The 22,983-nt window shown below is 48.5% G+C and overlaps 1 protein-coding gene across 2 annotated transcripts in view; it reads left to right on the forward strand.

The window, feature by feature from the left end:
• Positions 1-22,983, forward strand: part of FAM120A (family with sequence similarity 120 member A) — a 96,648-nt gene that overhangs the window by 16,394 nt on the left and 57,271 nt on the right. For both annotated transcript variants that reach the window (XM_060610277.3, XM_060610278.3), the window contains exons 2-5: positions 880-1,126; positions 4,656-4,738; positions 19,915-20,043; positions 20,575-20,671. In XM_060610277.3, the coding sequence (XP_060466260.1) occupies positions 880-1,126; positions 4,656-4,738; positions 19,915-20,043; positions 20,575-20,671 (556 nt within the window). The remainder of the gene's footprint in view (positions 1-879; positions 1,127-4,655; positions 4,739-19,914; positions 20,044-20,574; positions 20,672-22,983) is intronic.

Below are 22,983 nucleotides of genomic sequence, written 5' to 3' on the forward strand. Positions count from 1 at the left end.
CAGTTTGGGAAACAGGAGAATTGATTGTCTTTGACTTTATATATTTTAGGAAGGTGGTTTTCAATGCCTTTTGGTATGTTTTTGGGAGCAGAGAGATTTGCAGAGCCTTTTACTTTTCTCCTGGTACTGCCACTGCCCTTCCCTTAGCATGCTGCCGACCCGGAGATACGGGGGGCAGACCACTCACAATGAGAGAGCCAGTACAAGGAAAGAAGCCATGGCTTGTGGTTTTCATCACTGAGCAGGCAATGAGGTTAGCCCTGGTTCCCATGGCGGTCCTGTGCTGGGGCTGCACTGCCAGCTCTGGTCCTTTGCACGGGGTAACCACATTACAGTGATGTTTGGGGTAAATGCTCACCCTTACTACTATCCCCATGTGCCAAGTGCTTTAGGGTGTAAATAACTAGTGGATTGGTAGGTGGTGGGTAACATGTGGCTTTTGTGTAAAAGACAAATCCTTCTGACCTATTTGACTTATTCCTACTTGGAAGAAATTATTTGGTTTCCCCAGGGTGGCTGGCTTCTCGCTGTCTCTTGCTTTGACACTTCTTTATTTTCTTCTTCTGTCCCTTTTTTCTCTTTCTGTTTTCCTTCATAATACTGTAAAGGGAATCAACTGGCATTGTGTATTTTGAAGCAGGTGATCTTTGAAACGGAAAATTAATTTGCTGGCTAGCTGGGATTTTGGTTACTGACCAGGAGATGGTTCCCACAGAGATTTCTCATGTGCGCCATGTGCCGTGCCCTTTATTGTGGTTTTTTGACTCTTTGGCCCTTTTGGGTGTTTCTGTGTCTGGGATTTGCAGATTTTGCACAGGGGAGTCTGTGTGGGTGCTGCAGCGGGGCGGATCTGACCGCGTGCTCTTCTCTCTTGCACAGGTGGCTCAGAGCATTGAGGACCATCACCAGGAAGTGATCGGTTTCTGTCGAGAAAACGGCTTCCACGGCTTGGTCGCCTATGACTCCGATTACGCGCTGTGCAACATCCCCTACTATTTCAGTGCCCATGCCCTCAAACTGAGCCGGAACGGGAAAAGTCTCACCACGAGCCAGTATCTGATGCATGAGGTCGCCAAGCAGCTGGACCTGAACCCAAACCGTTTCCCTATCTTTGCCGCTCTGTTAGGTAGGTGGGCAGTGTGAAAACTGCTTCATTTGATAGGGTTCTACACTAGGAACACACTGGTATTTAAAAAAAAAAAGTCAGTGTTGGAATGTTGTGGATTATACTTAACCAGGGAATGTGCCCCTCCTCAGTAGTATTCCTTACTCAGTATTATTTTTTGGTGCAATTGATAATGTGCTTCTTTTGTTCATACATATTTGTTTATGTGTTCTGTTCAGGCTGAACAACTAATTTTGGGAATAAATTCACTGATACTTTGGGGAAAGTGACATTTTAAAATCACCAATGTTAAGCACATTCTCACTATGGAAATTAGACATTTAACCCTTTGGCACAAATTATGTTTGTTTCAGAAGAAAATACGTTGTGCAGTTAGCGCTGTCGCTTTCCTGCATGTTGGGGACGCTTACTGCTTTGAAAGGGAAACAACAGACATAAGCTATCTTGCCTTGTTTCTAACACCTACATTTCAAGTAGATGTATAAATATCTTTAAAAACTTCCTTGGAGGAATGCTTCATGCTGGATGCCTAGAAAAGACGAACTCTTGTTTTGATTAAAATTTGATACATTTGTTCCTGTAAAAATGACTTTCCGATAGGTATTATATTCTCTGTCACTTTTGTTTGCAGTTTGCAGTTTTTTTCTTTCTTTTCTGTCCATCCTGGTCTGGTACAGCGTGCATATCTACAGCTGCTTGAATACCCAGCTCTAGAGGCTGCTTTTCTAAGAATCATGATCACGGTGTGGGTGGGTGTGCTCCGAGCAAGGCCCTCCTGTGACTGTGGCCTGTGGGCCACAGTGGCAGGTAGGGGGCCGCTTGGGACACACAGGTGGTGTGTGTGAACGCTACGTGGTCTCCAGATTAGTGGGATCTTCCTGTGCATTCTGTGTTCTCTGCATTCTGTTTTCTCTGGAGTGTGTAAAATGGCAATTATACTGTGGGCTGTTTTTAGATTTCTATGTATCAGAACATTTATAAACATTCCAAAAGGTTTTACATAATTAAAAATTACACTGAAGGAGCCACAGTTTTTCATGTATTATTTGGAGTAGCATTTCAAACTGTGTGTAACCACATTAGTCAAAAATTCTGATTTTGAAAATTGTCCTTGTTTGAATCTAATCTCAAATATATGCTGTTCAGTACTTGGTATTTTCTGTCCATTTCTGACTTGGGATTTTGGAGAATTAAAACTAATTTTCTAAGTATACTTTCATATTTTCAAATATTATAATGCAAAAGGTATTTCTCTGATGTTAAAAGTGATTATGTAGATGGGGATATTATGAAAAACTTTATATTAAATATTATACAAAATGACTGCGGCATATTAATTGAACTTAAATGAGTTGGAAAATTGTATGCTTCCAGAATATTGAATCCCTTAGCTAATTTGCAATATGGGAAGGTATTCATTTATTATATTTAAGAAACGTTGAATATATTTTTGTGGAGATAATTTAAGCTCTGTATTCTTCTAGCTAAATTATTATGTGAAATTTTAAAATAAATGAAAAGCAATAGTTAACATTTTGAATAATCTAATAATGAATTTAGGGCTTGGAGTTTCTATAAAAATTTAGATAAGTTAAAAAAATTTAGACAAGTTATAGGTAAGTTCTTTTTTTTTTTTTTAATTTTATTTTTTATTTTTTAAAATTTACATCCAAGTTAGTTAGCATATAGTGCAACAATGATTTCAGGAGTAGATTCCTTAGTGCCCCTTACCCATTTAGCCCATCCCCCCCTTCCACAACCCCTCCAGTAACCCTCAGTTTGTTCTCCATATTTATGAGTCTCTTCTGTTTTGTCCCCCTCCCTGTTTTTATATTATTTTTGTTTCCCTTCCCTTCTGTTCATCTGTTTTGTCTCTTAAAGTCCTAATATGAGTGAAGTCATATGATTTTTGTCTTTCTCTGACTCACTAATTTCACTTAGCATAATACCCTCCAGTTCCATCCACGTAGTTGCAAGTGGCAAGGTTTCATTCTTTTTGATTGCTGAGTAATACTGCATTGTGTGTGTGTGTATGTATGTGTGTGTGTATATATATATATACACACCACATCTTCTTTATCCATTCATGCATCGATGGGCATTTGGGCTCTTTCCATACTTTGGCTGTTGTTGATAGTGCTGCTATAAACATGTTGCATGTGTCCCTTCAATACAGCACACCTGTATCCCGTGGGTAAATGCTTAGCAGTGCAATTGCTGGTCATAGGGTAGTTCTATTTTTAGTTTTTTGAGGAACCTCCATCCTGTTTCCAGAGTGGCTGCACCAGCTTGCATTCCCAACAGGTAAACTCTTAATTGGGTAAACATTTTTAGTTTAGGTTTGGTGTAAAGGTTTCAGTGTTCTCAACTGAGAAAGGATATTTCCTTTCCCTTGTTGTAACAGGAAGAGCAGCTATAGGAGTTGTTTTGTTGTAGAGGTTGGGTAGAATATTCAATTAAGTATGTGACCCAGATTTTAACAGACTGTTACTGATGTTGGAATTGACTTCATATTTTTTTTCAAATAGAAGCTTCACAAAAATCCAAGACATGTCCTACTTCACAGTAAAGTTCTGTGCAGGTGTGAGCACAGGAAAGCAGTGCAAAGCTCAGCAGGACAGTAGGACTTAACTCTGCTCCTCTGGATTCCTGGCAGTTCAGGACTCCTGGATTGTATACTTGTATGTTTAGAATATTAAGGTTAATTAATTAAGAACTCACCTTGTTTTGCTTTCCGTTAGCAGCCAGTTAATGAATCTGGCTTCTCCGTGTGGAGGGGACTAAATCATGATCTAAAAAATCACAGAATTATTTAGGAAGTTACCACTTTTAAATATCACCGAGAGAAGTAACATACTAATGATGTTGGTATGCTGGCATTCGAGAACTACAGTGAAGGGAGAGTGCTCCCCAAAAATGTGGTTTCTCAGCTGGATGCGATTCTTGTTTTTGACATAGCCCTGGTGATAGGGCACCCAGCCGAGTGGCATTCCTGGTGGTAGGGTGGGCTGTGCTCCGTCATCTGTTTGCGGGTGGTGGTGGAAGTGACCAGAGGAGGTGGCACAAATCATTAACCTAGCTCAGAACGATTTTGTAACTGTGCACTCTGCCTCTGCTGTGGAGCCCAGGTGACAGAGTGTGGTTTGAAGCCTGGGGTCTCACGAGCAGATGAAAGCTGTATCCGTTACCCCCGCAATGTCAGACCGACCTGAGTACCTGGCGGCCAAGCGGCTCAGGCTCTGTACAGTTTGTTCACCTCGAATGCTGTGGGAACTGTCCTGTCCACATCATGCGGCAGCTGCAAGAGATCTGCCTGCTGTGTGTGGTTCTCTAGTAAAAGATGAAGAAGCATTTTCAGTTTTTCTGTGGAAGTTTTACGTGACGTGTCAAAGGAGGCAGTCTTGCGAAGTCCTCGCAAAGTCTGAAGTGAAGCTGCAGAGGTATCTGCAGATGATGATGCGTGTGGTGTTGCCGGCTTGCCCCGTGTCGCTGACGCCGTGTTCCTCACTGTGCCGTGTCTGTGTTGCAGGGAATCACATTCTACCTGATGAAGACCTGGCTTCCTTCCACTGGAGCTTGCTTGGCCCAGAGCATCCTCTAGCCTCACTTAAGGTACAAGTTCATTTCTTCTCCAACATGGGTGGTCATCAGCTTTTGAGTTTGCTGTAATTTTAATATGTGAATGACATTCCTTTATCGTTGAAGGAAACAGCTGCACAGCTAGGATCGCACCCATCCCCTCCCTTCCGGGTCCGCACCGCCTTAGAACACACACACACAGCCTCCCTTATCTTGTTCCCAACCCTACACTTTAGGGAAATTTGTGAATGACCTTAAAAATTCTCTTGGAGGGGGCGCCTGGGTGGCACAGTCGGTTAAGCGTCCGACTTCAGCCAGGTCACGATCTCACGGTCTGTGAGTTCGAGCCCCGCGTCAGGCTCTGGGCTGATGGCTCGGATCCTGGAGCCTGTTTCCAATTCTGTGTGTCTCCCTCTCTCTCTGCCCCTTCCCCGTTCATGCTCTGTCTCTCTCTGTCCCAAAAATAAATAAAAAACGTTGAAAAAAAAAAATTAAAAAAAAAAAAAATTCTCTTGGAGGAATTCACACTGTGTTCCTAGGTAGGTGGAGATCTTTTAGCTATAGGTTTTTAATATTGTTTTACAAACATTAATATTTTCAACAGGTGATACAGTTGCCTGTTACTTGGATCATATCTTAGCACATTTTGATAAATTTCATAACTCTATAATATTCTAAAATTGTAAAAGTCTAATTAAGGCTTTAATGTTTTTTGAGTGATGGAAGAGACCCAACCAAGTTCATCAGAGAAGTGTTCCCTTTGTACTGGTTTTGAATGCTTCGTCTTTTTTCTCTCTCTCGCCTTCCTGTTGCGACCGTGATGAGCGTGGGAAAGCTGTGCTTCCCGCTTCTCTAACGTGGGAAGTTGGAGTCTAACGTGGACTCAGAGTCCCCTTTCCTGGCGGATCGGCACCGTGACCACAGCTGCCATCTGTCAGGTGCCGATGGGAGGTCTGCTGGGCAGCCTGGGCCTCGGCTCCTGCAGTGAAGGGGGCTACTTGCCATGCTTCCCGGAGGCACAGCTCCCTTGAAATTCTGCCTCCTGTCAGAATTACCTTCCCTTCACAAACTGTCTCCATCCGTGTTTAGGTTCAAATTGCTTTTTGTGATTTAACTTGGAGTGAACTTTGGAGAAACCTGATCATTCAAGGGAAACTCTTGATTGCCTCTTTGCTCCGACTCCTTGCCGCCTGGACCCCGCTCTTCGTTGTGCTAACAGTTCTTGGGCCCCGGGTTTTCACCTTCCGTCTGAAAGTCCGTTTTTCTCCTCTTGTTAGAAATTACTTGTTTTCCTTGCTTTTTCTGTGCTTGAAGGAGAGTAGCTTTCTCCTGCTGTTGGCCGCAGTGCTCTTCCCGTGTCCTCATGGATGAAGTGCTGCGGTCTGTGGTCCGGGTGGCCCCACTGCTGATGTATGGCCTGCAGGCAGGTGCACTTGCGTTAGGTGTTGTGCTCCTCAGGTTTGCCGAACAGGAGCTTTTGTAAGTGGAGACGAAGGGAAGCCTGGCTTAATACAAGGTTCGTGCAGTTGTGGATAGCGGCGGAGAGGCTCCCGGGACCCCAGACCATGTGTGCATCTCGGCCGAGCTGGCCTTGGTCACGTGTCAGAGGTTAGACGGCAGCACTGTTTGTGGGATTATTGGGGAACCAGCTCAGTCTGCTAGCAGGTCACTAACATCATTAGAGTGTGTCTTTCCTAATTTTGTGTTAAGAGAAATGTTAAGTATGTAAAAAATTGAGATGGACAATGTCCATCCATGTATCTAATTGGTTCTACAGTTAACATTTCGCCAAGAAGTAGATTTACATCCGTCTTTGCTTTTTAACTCCACTATTTGGAAGTTGCAGATACCCTGCCACTTCACCTGTGAAAACTTCAGTTTATATCATAATTACCTAAAATTAAGGCTAATGTATCTTAAAGTTTATTTATTTATTTTGAAAGAAAGTGAGAAAGTGTGAGTTGGGGAGAGACAGAGAGAGAGGGAGAGAGAGAGAATCCCCAGCAGGCTTCGTGCTGTCAATAGTGCAGAGCCCAACGTGGGGCTCGAGCACCTGAACTGTGAGATCCTGACCTGGTCCGAAACCAAGTCAGTCGCTTAACTGAGCCACCCAGATACCCCGAGGCCAATCTCTTTCTTACTTCTCTTACTATTATCATGTCAACTGCATGAACAGGAATTCCCTAATCACTTAGGATTAAGTTCATACTCAAATTTTTCCACTGTTCCTGTAAGGCATTTATGGCGTTGTTTGTTGTTTTCGTTTAGTCAGGATCCAGTCAGGTTTTATGCATTATCATCATGTGTATTTTGAGTATCAGCTGGGGGTTTTGTGGTGTGATGGAGAAGCAAGCCGCAGTTAAGTTTTCAAGGACTTGATAAGTTGTAGGCATTTTAAAGTCACATTCTAAAATGCAAGCACATCTGCTTTGAGTTCACATATCGCAGAGCTTTTTTGTGTTAGTCCTTTACACACACAACATCTGTGTGCTGCGATGTCATTTAGGCCCCGCGACACATGTTGGGAAGTGGGATGCGATGGTCTCCTTTCTCACGAACATCGCTGCTGGATCCCGCTGTCCGTATCCTGTATGCTTACTCCCACTCGTGAAAGTAACTAGGTGACTTGAGAATTTGGTTAGTTGTTGTGTGTAACCCTTTCTCATGATTTTTAGCAGTCTGTGGTATACACAGCTCTCACAGGCATCTGATTCATGTCGCCAGGTGCACTTGTTGCCCTTCCTTGTCCTGCTCTGTAGCATTTCACCAAGGTCATCCCCTCCAGATTGCTCTTCACAGAGGGTGGGCATTACATGAACCCGCTGCCTAGTGAGCCCGGAGCACCCCTTGCCGTGGAGCACCACAGTCTTCCCCTTCCCCCTGCGACCTCCCCGTCCACAGCTCCGGTTGTTAGGCGAGCACGCCCGGGGTGGGCCTGTGGGTGCAGCATAGCGCAGACGACCCGGTTGCAGGGTGATAGCTGCAGACAGCGGGCTGGGAGGGGAGCAGAGCTCTGTGTGCCGTGTTGATGATCAGGGTTGTGTTCCCCGCAGTGAGAGGGCAGTGGTGGACATACTCAGAACCTGGAATCTCCCAAGGGCAGTAGAAAAGCGGAGGTGAAGCAGCTAGGCAGGATCCTTTTCAGTTCTTTCGTTTCCATAGAAGAGGTGCTGGGAAGGTGGCATCATGTTTCTCAGATTTGATTTGTCAGTAAAGAATATTTCATTTGTGTTCAGGACAGTAGGAGGCCATGTTATATGATGGAAAATTCCAGAACCAGGGATGGGGCCTTTGGAGCCCGGGTTAGTCAGCCCTGGCGGGAGTATCCCCTGGCCATAAGCATGTGCTGAGTGGGCTGTCTTTCTTTAATGTGCTTTTTGAGTTGTTACTGCTGTATGATTTTGAGTCCTAGTAAGTGGTGGAAGTTTTATTTTGAGTAAGCACTTAGTTGTTTTAATTTTAAAAATGTTTTTAGGTCGGACCATTATTTTAATGGTTTTTGTGTTCCTAAACTTCATGTTAATTTTCACGCATTTGGTGTTTTATCCCCATCAGTTGTTCTGACCCACGGGTGTCTCCTGCCACGGAGCCCCTTGTCCACCTGTTTGGTTGAGCCCCTTTGCAAGTGTGTGCTGGCCTTTCCTGTCCCCAGACCCCCCTCACGTGTTGGTCTCCCCCGTCGTGGACGGGCCTCTGTTCTGTGTTCAGCACCACACCCCAATTGTGGTCAGTGGGTAGTGCTGGTGTCCTCTAGGCCCCCCTTCCTGCGCGGTGCTTGGAACACCCCCGTAGCTCCCTGGCTTGCTTCCGCCTCTTGTGGAACTCTGTCCACGTTAGCCTGTGCGTGCCCTCCTTTCTGATTCGAATACCCTGCCTTCCTTCAACCAACGTTACCTCTCTCTGAGGCTTCTGGACACCAGGATGACCTGTCAGGTCACATCAGGAACATTTTATCTTAAATTTTATCTATAGACTTTAACCCAGAGTTCTTTGCTCTGAACATGTGTGCACACGTCTGTCTGGACCCGATTCCCCTTTCTCTCAGGTGTGTGCCTGGGGGCCGGAATTGCTGGTTACGTGAGAGCTCCGTGCTCAGCTTCTCGAGACGCGACCAGGATGCTTTCTGTTAGTGGCTACACCGTTCACTCCCTTCCCAGCGGCCTGTGAGGTTTCTGATTTCCCCGCATCCTCACCAACGCTCGTTATTGGCTCTTTTATTTTTAGCTGTCCCAGTGGGTGTGATGTGGTTTTGATTTGCATTTCTCTGATGAGTAATGATGTTGGACATCTTTTCCTGTGCTCCCTGACCATTTGGTTATCTTCTTTGGATAAATGTCTATTCAAGTCCTTAGTCCATTTTTCAATTGGGTTGTCTTTTTATTATTGAGTTGTAAGAGGGGTGTGTGTGTGTGTGTGTGTGTGTGTGTGCCTTTTTTTTTTTCTTTTGTATTCTGGGTACACAGGTGTCATCAGACACATGATTTGCAAATACTTTCTCCCATCCTGTGGGTTGTGCTTTTAAAAACTTTCTTGATGTGGCTCTTTGATAATTCTTTTGAGATTCAATTCATCTCAATACCACCTTTCACTGCTCCTAGTGACTCCACTCAGTCACTTTCTGTCATTTAGGGGAGCCTTGGGGGACCTTGCCAGTCTTCCTCTTTACCTTGCAGAGCCCTTATGAGCTCAGTGCACAAGGGCAGCCAGACAACTTGGCCGCACATCCTCTGCCTCCTGGGCCCAGAGTGCTGCCCTGGGTCTCCTCCCAGAAGAGCTCCGTCTTCCCTCCTAAACTTCCCTACCCCTCCCTCTGTTACCACCACCTGCTGCTGGTAGTGTTCTCACGCGCTGACACTCGCTGTTGGGCCTCCGGGGGCCCGCCACTCACCTGCCGGTGTCTCCCTTCCCCCGGGAGCCCGAACCTCCCGGTGGGCCCTCGCCAGCTGCTTGGGCAGCTCCACCTGCCTCCGGCTCCATGTCCACCTCCTCCCTCGATGGGAGTCGTGGGCGGCGCCGTCCCTGGCTGAGACCACACCTGACCTGACAGTGAAAATGTACAGTCGCGGCTGGGGAAGGACCTAAACAAACGGAAATAAGCACTGCGCTCGTGGATTCAAAGACTTACTTAGATTTTACTACTTCCCTATCAGAATCCTAGCAAGCTTGTGTTTTTGTAGAAATTGAAAACTGAGCTTAAAATTCACGTGGAACTGCAGAGGACCTAGAATAAACCACAAGAGTGTTGAGAAGGGACAACAGAGTTGGAGGGCTTCACATCTCCCTGTGAGGCTGTGCTAACCCAGGAGGTGTGGTCCTGACACGGGCCAGTCACTGGGTCAGCAGAGCGCAGTAGAGCCCAGTGGAGGCCTGGACACATGGTCGGAAGGGGGAAGGGCTGGTGTTTTCAGTAACTGGACGTCCCTATGCAAAAGTGAAGAGAATATAAAAATCAACTCCAGAGTAAAAATCAACACTAGAGGAAACGTAAGAGGAGACCTTTGTGACCTGGACTGAGGCAAGGATTTCTTAGTGAAGTGCATAAAAAGCAAGTGGCTGAGGGAAAGGAACAGAGCGTGTCTCTGGTAAGGAACCCGTGGCCAGAATTTGTAAAGGACAGCACAGTAAGAAGATACAACCCAGCCAGAAAAGATGGGGGGACGTTTGAACAGGCATTTTCTGGAACGTCCAGTAGGTGCACAGAGGCCCTCCGCGTCATTAGGGAATGGCGGTGGGACCGCCACTGTGGCCACTGCTCTGCCAGGTGATTGCTGGGAGCACAGCCAAGTGGCCACCCGGATGTGGCCGGGCAGCTTCTTACAACTTTGAGCACGCACCTGCCATGTGACCCACGGGACCTCAGACCGACCCCACGGTCGGCTGGTGAATGGTGGGTGGAAGAGTCACACAGGGAGGCCTGGGAGTGGGGAAGGAGCAGACTTCTCTTCACTGAAATGGCAGATGCCAGACACTGAGGAGCTCTCTGAGACTCCTGTGTGAGCCCAGAAAGAGTGGCGCTCGGAGAGGAAGCAGAGGGCAGTCGCTGTCTGGGGCTGGCTGTGAGGGCACGGGGGCCATGGGGCTGTGGAAGGGCTCTCTTTCCAACTGTGTGGCGGCGGCACTGAGGTCTGCCTTCCTCAGAACACGGTGACCTGTCTGCCTGAGGCTGATGGGTTTTATTGCACATAAAATACCTCTGTAAAACGGATTTGAAAATCACGGTTCCCGGTGTGAACTGGACTGCAGGTGTCCGCAGGTAACCCTCCCTCCTGAACGTGTCGTACACGTGCGTTGCTGTCTTCCAGGCTCTCCTGGTTTTACTGCCCCCACTTACAGGCCCTTCACCCCATGCGGGGCTGCCCCCGCTGCCCGTTCCCCTGGCCAGGCCCACGGCCATGGCCCTTTTCCGCTCGGTCCGAGGCTGGTCTGTGCTGTGTTCTCATCTGCGGCCCTGCACACCCGCCCCTTTGCTCTCGTGGACCTCGCTTTGTATTTGTGCTCCAGTCTTCCCCACCTCCTCCCAGCTCCCTGTTGCCCCACATGTCTCCTGAAGATGGTCTCTAGTAATGTGTCCAACAGCTTAACCCCGCGTTGAATTTGGGCCGCCACAGTTGGCCTTTGTTCAAGGCTGCTGAGGACACAGTTGACATCCATGAATTAATGAATGGTTTTCACCTCCCGGGGGCATGAAACACTCAACCCTCAGCCCCCCTGCTCTCCTCACCCTGGCAAACCCCTGCCTTGCTTCCTGGACCCCAGCCTGGTTCTGTGTGCCTCATGTGCCGTGTCCCCTCCCTGACTCCTGTTGTGTGTGGGTTCCCGAGGGTCCACCCGCACCGTGCTGTGGCCTCATGCTTTCTGGCACATGTCGATGACCATCCAGTGGACCCAGTGTCCAGCGAGACCCCTTCCCCGACTGCAGCGTGTGTCTCACCCCCACCCACCAGGGCATCTCTGTGTCCACACCAGATGTGGCCCTCCAGCTTGTTGTCCGTGTGGGTTTATCCTGTTTCTTAGAGAGTGATACCAACTGGCCCTGTGATGTCCAGGGTAGAGTTTGGCGGGTGTCTCTGATTCTTGCCCCCTCCTGCATCTGGTCTGACTCTTCCTGACCCGCCCTGCCCTTCCTGACCGCCTCTGGTGGCACTGCTCAGCTGTGTGTGGAGCCCTGGGCCCTTAGGCCCCACTTCCCCACATCTGACAGTCTGACCTCATACCTCTCCTGCGCCTGGTCTTTCCGTGGCTCCCTTCGTCAGTAGCGTGGATTTGGGTTTCATGGGTCTGTTGAAAAAAAAGGATGGGGGGGGAGGGCTACTGTAGTGTTGCCTGTTCTTAATTAACCATTTCAGTAGGAATATCAGAAGGAAAAGAAGCTCGCCACCTGCCATTGCTTCATAGGAAAGACGTCTCAACCTTAGAAGAGGTGTCACTTAGACGGTTGGAGACCAGGGTGTGGTCTGCCTTGGGGCCGTGGCCGCGCCGCTCACTGGGTGCTTCCGCGAGTGCCTTGGTGGACCCCTCTGTCCTGTTGGGACATCCAGAGTGCACCACACGGCGGTGGCCTGAGGGTGAAATGCAGTGATGCTTGTCTGCGGGGTTCTCTGAGGGACCTCCTGGAGCCCGGCCAGCAGGTGTCTCCACGTGAGCCTCTGACGTCCGGGCGTTGAGACGCTGCTCCGTATGTACCGTCCTCACACTTCGCAGCTTTCCTAATGGTGATGGGGGGGTCAGGTTCTGCTTCAGCAGAGCCGTTAGTGAAACTGGTGCCTTCCTCTCACCTGTCTTCCAGCGTGCGGCCAGGAGGTCGTGTGGGAGCCGCAGTACCAAGCCCCAGAATCATGGTTTTGTGGTGTGTTTATTCGGTTAGTGTGCGAGTCTGTGGGAATTGACATGGCTCCAGAGCTCAAGCCAGATGCTGTGCAGCGACCGGCCTGAGGGGGACCGAGTAGCCATGACAGTCACCCTGTCCTGGCAGGTGATGTAACAGTGATGTGCGTTCCAGTTTGCTTGTGGCTTCATGTTGAGCAGTTAGCCGGATGAGAGGATAAAGAATTGAACATCCATGCACTTGCAGAAACATACATGATGGATGGATAGCATTTCTGCAAAGTTTGGACACAAGCTGAGAGAGATCTTCATGAAGGGTGTTTTTGTTCCTGTTTTTTTCACTTAGTCAAAATTTATTTTAGACTAACCAAAATGGTAGCACTGTACCTGTGTAAATACTTGATGTAAAACTTCTTGAAAATGTTGATGTTATTACCTAATCCCTAACGGCACGCTATAAGATTTTCAAAAGCAAAATAAAATACCAGTGAACCTTGACATAATTATGATGACATAATTATTAGCAGAATAAAAATACAACTACAGCATTTTCCAAACAAAACAGAGACACGAATCTGTTGTAATTGGCATATTTTTACCTTTGCTTCACTTTCAAGTATTTGGATTTCTAACATTTATATTTTCTAATTATCTTTATAAAAAAATATTTTAAGTCACAAACTGTATTGTTTACCATAAACTAATGTGCTACGAAGTCAAACGTCCAGCTACATGCATCCGTCTCCCCATCTGGTGTCCCCTCTAGACGACCTTTTCAAATGTGCTTTATAAATATTTTCGCTGAAGTCAGCTGTGCAGCCCTTTGTGCAGGTGGGGACAGCGGTGGGTGATGAGGTATCCCCTGTGGTGACCTCCTGGGGGCTGCACACCCACACGCTTGTTGCTGTGGGTGCTCCACGAATGTCTTCTTGTTTCCACGAACATCTGAGATTTCAGATTCCCATCAGTATAATCAGTATAGACTTCAGTGGCCCCGGATCATCTATTCTGTATGAAGGAAACAGGATAAAGATTACTTTAAAAAAGTTTTTTAATGTTAATTTTTGAGAGAGAGAGAGAGAGAGAGATGGTGTGAGCAGGGGAGGAGCAGAGAGAGAGGGAGACCCAGAATCCGAAGCGGGCTCCAGGCTTCCAGCTGTCAGCATAGAGCCTGATGCGGGGCTCGAAGTCACGAACCGTGAGATCGTGACCTGAGCCGAAGTGGGACACTTAACTGACTGTTCAGTGCCCCATGTAAAGATTATTTAACCAACAGGTGAAACTTCACTGTTGGCTCTGTTGCCTGGGCCTGGAATACCGCATATCCTGGGGTTCAACTGCATGTGTGCACACGTCTGTGATGCAGTGTAATTGTCTCTTGACTAGTTCCCAGGGTGTGTGCGGGGGTACATTTTCCTATTAGGAAGCTGGTGTACGTAAACCTGCTCAGCGAAGTCGTATATCAGAATGCTGATGCTCGTTTCCTGAAGATGCGGCAAAGATGCACGTGCCGCGCCGCTCACGGAGCAACGGGCGTGGGGCGGGGGGAACACATTTGGGCTCTTGTCAGCATGCCGGCGTGAGGTGCAAAGACAAGAGCCGAAGTGAAGAAAAATTCTCAGAATATTCGTTCTCTAAAAAGGAGAAAAAAGTCATCCAACACAAAAATATAATCTGTGGATTTGGGAACACCCATTTTCTTTGTTTTAAAAAGCAAACAAAAAGCGTGAATGGGATTGAAACCTCCGAGGAGCAGGGCAGGATGTGTACAGAAATGGAGCATGGGCCAGTGCCTTGACCTCGTGAGAGAAACGACTGATTGTACAGCTAGCTTCCCCTTGTCTTTGTGGCTGTGACACCACGCGGGATGCCCCGCGTCTACACAAGGTGGCCGAAGCCTTAGCCCACAGGACACTCACCTGCCGGTGTGCTGTCGGTCACCTCTGGAAGGGAGTTGCCGTTTCAGTGGAAACGTTTCATCCCATCATGTGAAAGTCGAGGCCCTGTCAAATGATCCTTTCTGGTGGCACATTTCAGAAAGTGTTAGAGGAGACTTTAGCGTAATCAGCATCCATCTGGGAGAGAGTCTTGGATTTTAGTGGAATCCTTTGCGGCTGTGACATAATGGATTTAACATTTGAAATGTCATGTGGTAACTGCATTGTGTCATTTATTATTGTTATTTTTTGATGTTTTATTTATTTTGAGAGAGACCACAAGCGGGGTAGGGCTGACAGAGAGAGGGAGGGAGAGAATCCCAAGCAGGCTCCATTCAGTCTCCTGAACTGTGGGGCTCGATCTCACCAACTGCAAAATCATGACCTGAGCCGAAGTCAGGAGTTGGATGCTTAACCGACTGAGCCACCCAGACGCCCCTGCTTTGTGCCTTGAAGTGACTTTGTGGAAAAATGTTTGATTTTTTGAAACGTAACCGAGATGACATGACAGACTTACGTAAGTAGTGAGACACTAGAGCATGGCTTAAAGTTGATTCTGTAGTGGGACCCTCGTTATTTCCTTTTTTAGGGATGGGAAGAGATTGTTTTCTCGCGGTGCCAGATGCTAACTCAGGTTGTGGCCCTTGAATGATTAGTACCATAGGGAGGGGGAATCGGGGCCCATTGCTGCCTGTGACGGCCGCTGCTTGCTGCACTGAGAGGCGTGTGGCGAGGGCTTCCGCGGACTTGGTTGTGTCCCCGCACAGTGGGTGTGTCCTGTGCTGACACCACTGGATTCCGAGCAGCCCCAGCAGGGGCACGGGCCTGTGGGCATGTGAACGAGCTGCCTTCCTGAGCGCCTTCCACACCCTCCACCTGTCCTGACCCACGGGAGAGAGCGGCACAGTAGGAAACGGGCCCGTGGGGGAAAGATGAGGCTCCGTGTAGGCGGCCTCGGCTGAGGGAATTTGTGTGGAGGTGACTGCCAGCTCCCACCAAGCAGCGCCTGCTTACCACTGTTGTCCTGTCTGGGAGCAGGGAGCCGCTCTGGGAGGTCTTTTCTAGCTCCAAATTTTTGTTCCTTTGCTTGCAAAGCAAGTAACTGACAATCACTGAAATTACTACAAAGTGCTGTAAAAAAGTGTATAATCATAAACGTTTGCTTTTTAAAAAAATATTTATTTATTTATATTGAGAGCAAGAGAGTGGGGGAGGGGCAGAGAGCAAGGGAGACAGAGAATCCCAAGCAGGCTCTGCACAAAGCCCAACATGGGGCTCTAACTCACAAACTCTGAGATCATGACCTGAAACCAAAATCAAGGGTTGGATGCTTAACCGACAGTCACCCGATTGCGCCAATGTTTGCTTTTTATTTATTTTAAAAGTATTATTACTTTTAATTTTCTTAATTTTTTTTTTTTTTTTTTTGAGAGAGAGAGAGAGAGAGAGTGTATGAGCAGGGGAGGGGCAGAGAGAAAGGGAGAGAGAAAGAATCCCAAGCAGGTTCCGTGCTGCCAGCACAGAGCCCAGCATGGGGCTTGAATCCACAAATCATGAGATCATGACCCGGGCCGAAACCAAGAATGCTATGCTTAACCAACTGAGCCACCCAGGGGCCCCTGCTTTTTAATTAAACAGAATTTGCTTTCTATCCTTGGACACAGAAAGTACATGTTTCCAACTATAATTTAGGTATACTATTGCATTTTATTTAACTTTTGTCTTTTTTCCTAATGTTAAGCTTTGGGCTAAAGTTAAAGTACAACTGCTGAAAGAAAAGAAAAAAGGAGGGGCGGCTGGGTGGCTCAGTCAGTTAAGCATCCAACTTCGGCTCAGGTCATGATCTCACGGTCTGCTGACAGCTTGGTGCCTGGAGCCTCCTTCGGATTCTATCTCCCACTCTCTCTGCCCCTCCCCCACTTGTGTGCGTGCACTCTCTCTCTCTCTCTCTCTCTCTCTCTTTCAAAAATAAATAAACATTAAAAGAAAAAAAAAAGGAGAAGTGGGACTTTCATTTAATTTCATTTCAGTTAAAATATTTTGAAGCCCAGAGGCGCCTGGGTGGCTCAGTTAAGCATCCGACTTCAGCTCAGGTCATGATCTCGCCATCTGGGAGTTTGAGCCCTACGTCAGGCTCTGTGCTGACAGCTCAGAGCCTGGAGCCTGCCTCCAGTTCTGTGTCTCCCTCTCTCTCTCTCTCTGCCCTTCCCCCGCTCACTCTCTGTCTCTCAAAAATGAATAAACATTAAAACAAACTTTTTAAAAATATTTTGAAGCTTGTCGCCAAGGAGCAAACATTTCATTTGTGTGGTTTGAGTGTTAATTTTAAGATTGACAGTGACATCTTGCTCTAACTCTCCTGTAGTTGCTGCACTGATGGGGGAGCTGCATGCTCTTCTACAGCATCTTTGGGAAGATTTAGCCATGTAAAATGATGATGCTTTTTGAGGGTCAGCAAGTCCTGATGCATTTTTTTACCAGCTGAGCGTCTGCAGAGATCCCTTTGTGCATGTGGCATGTATAGATCTAGAGAGCCAGGAGCCATATTTGGGGTGGCCAGGATCTTCAGGGACTTTTTTCTTTCTCCATTGGGTTGGTTCTCTTAGCACTCAGTTTTCCAGCCTGTGGGAACATGTGATTTCTCCCATATGTGTCACGGCAAGGTTTTTTTCCCTTCATTTTCTTCTTCTTCTTTTTTAATGTTTTTTTGAGAGAGAGAGAGAGAGAGACAGAGAGAGAGAGCGAGCAAGCATGCACCAGAGCCAGGGAAGGGCGGAGAGAGGGAAAGAGAGCATTCCAAGCAGGCTCCATGCTGTCAGCTCAGAGCCCGACGTGGGGATTGAACCCACAAACCATGAGACCATGATCTGAGCTGAAATCAAGAATTGGGCACTCAACTGACTGAGCCACCCAGGTGCCCCAACGCAATGGCAAGGTTTTTAAGGAAAGTACAAATTAAACATTGTCAAGAGTGTTAGAAGTTTAATGAATGGGATGTTTGCAAATATATCCATATTTAAATGTACTAGGAACCTTACTACTAAAAGGAATTCTGTGGTAAATCCTTTTGAGAATTCTATAATCTCTCATTCAATGTTTTGAGGTTATAACAGTTCCGTCTGAGTTTTAGAAGTTGTTTCGTGTGCTCTTTCTTCCCGAATTAAAGCTTCTCGTGTGCACTGAGTCCCCCGTTGTGTGCCCTGAGCCGAGCGCACATCATGCCATCCCCTGGGCCTGGCTGGGGCTGCTGGAGTGAGGGCATCCAGGTTGTGGGGACTTCCCTGCCCCTCAGGCAGCCTTGGGGGCGGGCGCAGACCAGAGATGGTCCACAGGAGCAACAGTGACAGATGGTCCCCTTCACTGAGGCGGGATAGACGGTGTGCACCGAGGAGAGTTGGCCTGTGCTGCCCAAGTGCTCCTCCCCCAAGTGGGGCTAGCCCTTTTCATATTTTGTCCACTTTTGTATCACATTCGTTCTGTTCTCACCGTGTCGTCATTGGTCTGTCCTGTATGTAATATCCTCACACTACAGCCAGCTTACCATTGTGGTCTGATCGTAGGGTCTCAGCGTGCTGGGTCGCACCTGCTCAGCCAGGCCCACGCCGCATTGCTGTCCCTGTTTCCGTGTGCGTTCACCGAGGGGAAGATGTTCCGTGAGGACAGCGTGGGGCTTCTGTTCTGACTCTTCTCTCCTGGGCTGCCACCAGCTGGCCTTGCTCCTGCCCCGCCGGGGGGCCATACACCCCGCCAGTGGGAGAGCAGACGGGACTTGTGTTCCTCCCAGACTGGCTGGGATGTGCTGTTTCTGGGGTTCGTCCCCGTGGAGGATGTGCGAGCCAGTGGGCTTTCATTTTCATGGGGTGCTGGGTTTCTAGGACTGAGCATGTGATCTATGTGCACAGATGTGTGCGTGGCTCTCTGCAGGCCTCCTGCTGGGATGTGCCTTCACGAGCACTAACGACCGGCACACTGGGGCCTGAGAACGTGACTCGGACGTGGCAACCAGTGCTTCCAGAAAACCTGTTGTTTGTGTAAAACGAGAGTGATTGTTGTGTGTGCATCTTGAAAATTTTCTTGATGACTTAAAAGTGTAAATGGTTTTCTGGTGGGTCTTCCATGTCATGTGCTCAGGCTCAGGTTTTCTGATTTTCTTCTTTTGTGTGTTATGTGTGTTGTGTCTTAAAACAACTCAGATTTGTTATCTTATGGTGCTCAAGGTCAGAGGTTCACAATCAGTCTCACTGGGCTCAATCAAGGTGTCAGCAGGCCACGCTCCTTCTGGAAACTCTGGAAGGGTGTTTCCTGCCTCTTCTAGCATCTGGAGCCACCACACTCCATGGCTCATGGCCCTTCCTCACTTCTTACCTCTGAGGCCAGCTGCCCTGCGCCCCGTGCACCCTAGAGGACTGTGGTGACGCTGGGCTTACCTGGACAGTCCCACGCTGGTGGGCAGGAGTGGACAGCTCTGGAGGCACAGGGTCTTTAGGGGCCTTTGTGGTCTTTGTGGCTACATATAGGAAATCAAGGTTATTTCATGCTGTCGTTCGGGTTTTTTTTAATTGCCAGAAACATAGTTAGTACCTGATTCATCTTTATTTCTCAGAGAAGGGCATTACTGTAGTTATAGCTGAAATTGGATGTTTTTTCATAGTTTTTTAGTTTTCACGAAAGAGTCTAAAGCCTTTTTTTTTTTTTTTTTTTTTTTTTTTAATTTTTTTTTTCAACGTTTTTATTTATTTTTGGGACAGAGAGAGACAGAGCATGAACGGGGGAGGGGCAGAGAGAGAGGGAGACACAGAATCTGAAACAGGCTCCAGGCTCCGAGCCATCAGCCCAGAGCCTGACGCGGGGCTCGAACTCACGGACCGCGAGATCGTGACCTGGCTGAAGTCGGACGCTTAACCGACTGCGCCACCCAGGCGCCCCTTTTTTTTTTTTTTTTTTATTCTGTTTAATTTTTGTAGAATCTGCTATTCTCGGATAATATAATATTCCGCCACTTACTCCGTGTGTCTTTACCAGACATGGCCCTCAGCATTGGCAGTCAGGGATACCGTTTCCCTCCCGTTCAGAGCCGACTTGCCTTTCTGTGGTGCTCGGGCACCTGGGCTATGATCACCCAGCACTGCCTCCTTTTGGCCGTGCGGGAAGAACGGAAGTGTCTGTGGCCCAGCCTCTCGCGGCACGTTCACTATGGTGGGGCACAGGGTTCTGGGCTCGGAGTTGACGGGAGCCCGGCTGCAGACATGTCGGAGTTAACACATGGCTGCCAGGCTCCGTGTGGCCTTGCTGGGTGGAAGTGGCTGGCTTGTATTTAATGGTTCCCGCGCCAGTCTTCGGGCCGAGACTCACAGCAGGGTAATGAGCGGCTGTGTAAGGAAGCGCTGCCTGCAGCTTCCGGGCCCTGCACGTGGGATTCATGTGCTGACCCGTGTGCTTATTTCTCAGGTCCGGGCTCACCAGCTAGTCCTGCCGCCCTGTGATGTGGTAATCAAGGCTGTGGCCGACTACGTCCGCAACATCCAGGACCCCTCAGACTTGGATGCCGTAGCTAAAGATGTGTTCCAGCATTCTCAGGTACGGGCTTGGGAGGACGCCTGTGAGGTCTGCTGCTCCCAGATTCTTTACCGTGATCGGGACCTTTCTCCTAAGAAGACAGACCTGTCACGTGGGCTGAGTAGAAGTGAGGACATGACTTGTCCATCCTTTCGGGCGATGGTCAGGGATTTCTTCCACCTTTTTCTGGAAAGGAACGTGAGTGGGTCAGGGTAAATAGAAGACGTGAGGTTGGTGTGAACTCCCTGCCTCTCTGGAAAGGTGAAACCACTGCCCCATTTGCGGGAGATGGGAAGGAAACCCTCTCCCGGCAGCAGGGGAAGCCTGGGACCCCGCGGGCTGCGTTGCAGACCCGGCTCTCCTGACTGCGTGCCAGGAGTCAGTCTGAGTAGCGTTTGATTCATTGATTTTCCAGGAAGATTTTAACGTTATTCTAATCTGTTAGTAACTTGAAAGCTGCAGGTTATGACACATGTGCTGAATTGTGAAAGTATGTTCGTGCACATGACCAGTGGCATGTGATTTACAAAGGTTTTCCTACGTTTATTTCAGTCTAGAACAGATGACAAAGTTATTCGATTTAAGAGAGCAATTGGATATTACTCAGCGACTAGTAAGCCTATGGCATTTCACCCACCACATTACTTAGGTAAGTAAATCAAAGCCTCTGTGAGGGTTGCTGACATGCAGTCATCGAAGAGATTTAAATGTTGGCCCGGTAGTCTTGGAGGTTTCTTCATGTGAAGTGAGGCATCCACAGTTACAGGGACGCATAGAGCCGAGGCCCCTGGGAAGACTCTGCAGGAGCCCCTGCAAGGATTGAGGAGCAGGAGAAACGGACCTGGCAGTAGGGGTGGGCCGGGGGGTGTCCAGGCGTGCTCTGCGGGGATGCCCTCTGGGCCACTTCAGCAAAGCGGATGGCTGTTTTCTGTTTTGTTGCCTAGGTTTTTTTGTTTTTTTGTGAAAGACCAAATTTGACTCAGATTTGAAATCGGGCAATAAAAATAATTATAAGCCATTTGCCTGAGCCTGCTTGGGAGTAATGCTGTCATGGGAGGCTGTGAAGCCGAGTGGACCTGCCGGACTCCTTCCTGAGTCCAATGGCCTTTCTCTGGGCCCAGAGCCATGGAGCTCTGAGAGATTGTGCTGTTTGCCTCCAGTTCCTGGGGTGGTTAGCAAGCTCCACTGTTTACTGGTTTCAAAAGATTAATCCCAGAGTCAGAATGTCCCAGATAATTGTTCTTTATGTGGTACGTTTGTTGGCTTGCTTAGGCATAGCGCTGCAGCAGTGTGCATGGGGGGCCCATAGGTCACAGGTGAGTGCTGGCTGCTGGTGGCAGTCTCTAGGGTGCCGAGTGGCTGAGGAGGGGGGGTGGCATTGGCTCTTCTGCTGGCCTGTCTGCTGTGACCCACGTAGGGCGGGGCTTGTCTTCCTGTGCCTGGGACATCGCAATTTCTGAGTGTCACTGTCCAAGGCCATCAGCTACCAGCCATTATGTCTCAGAACCTTGCTTTAACTCTCTGCGCACCGGCTCCCGCCCCTCCGCTAGCAGTGTCGGGTCGGGGGCAGCCAGGGCCCCACCAGCCACCTTTACCCTCCTGTTCCTGTAGGAAGGTATTTGACCGAGTGATTTAATCCAGGAAGAGCTGTTGAACCAGGACAGTGAGAGGACCGTGGTTTGGGGTCACTCTGCTGGACAGAGGGTGACATGGTGGGGCAAGGTCACATGGGGCCGTGGACACCGCCGGGACAGGTGACAGGCAGGGTCTGACGCCAGGGGCGAACATTCTGACCCCACGGCCTCTGGTCTCAGGCTTCCTGGTTACGGAGATGGCTGCCTGGATGCACGTTAACATGGAAAATATACATGACATGCTCTGTGACACTGTTCTCAGGGGGAGGGGGTCTAGAGAAGACAAGGAGCGGTCTGCAGCCACAGAGCTGAGGAGGAGCTCGCAGAAGGGTGTCCTTGCCCCTTGTGTGTCTGCCCTGACGCCTGGTCCTCGTGTGGCATGGTAGTCGAAATGGTCGCTGCAGTGCACCTGGGACTAGAACGTTGATTCAGGAGGGGGAGGCAGGACGGAGAAAAAGGTAGTAGTTGGCGCTGGTCTGAGCTGCTAACAGGGTTGGCAGTGTGCAGAAAGACAGGATGGGCTTTAAATTTGCTTTTAAGTCTGTGCTGCTGAAAAACTTGTAGTGTCATATGAAGTGCTCTCGTGTTCTTAAGTCATCAGACAGCACGTGAGGTAAGCATTTTATGGATGAAGGTGACACTCCCGGAATTTAGTTTCACTTCCTCTCAGTGGGTTTTGGAGAGCGGTGGTGGACTGGTGAAGAATTTGAGTGTTTGGGGCGATATTTTCCAGCAGGTCAGTGTGGGCAGTAACCAGCCGTACAAGCCTTCTCTGCAGCGTCTCCTGGCGCTTCTGACTGTGGCAGAGACCTCAGCCACGGGGCAGGGGTTTGGGGCAGCGGAGAGTGTGGGGTGGCAGGAGTGTGGCCTGAAGTGTGTGGTGACCCAGGACAGAAGTCAGGGCAAGACTGGGCAGGGAAGGTGCATTTCAAGTTGCATACACAATTTGGAGCCAGCAGAAACTGAGTCATGCGAAATTGCCTGTGTTGGTTTTTTTCCTGACAAATGGAAAGAAACAGTAATGTGAAGATAGTGCCTTTTGCCTGTTAAGTGCTGTTAGGTTCCCGCTATGGCACTGAGCAGGGAACGGAGAGCCTAGAAGGAGCAACTTGGAACGGGGGAGAGGCTTTCTCTGCAACTCAAGGTAGAACCCAACACATATTTTCCATAAAAATGTTTTTGTAAGCAGTAGACAGATCCGAAATGGTCTTTTTTGACCTTGGTCCTTTACATTATTGTCTAGGAAGACACATTCAGAATTTTCAACGACCACTGCTGGAAGGTAACTTTCTCATTCATTAGAACCTGTCTGTATTAATCATTTTAG

Source organism: Panthera onca, chromosome D4 (assembly GCF_046562875.1).
Source record: "Panthera onca isolate mPanOnc1 chromosome D4, mPanOnc1 haplotype 2, whole genome shotgun sequence".
Lineage (NCBI taxonomy): Eukaryota > Metazoa > Chordata > Mammalia > Carnivora > Felidae > Panthera > Panthera onca.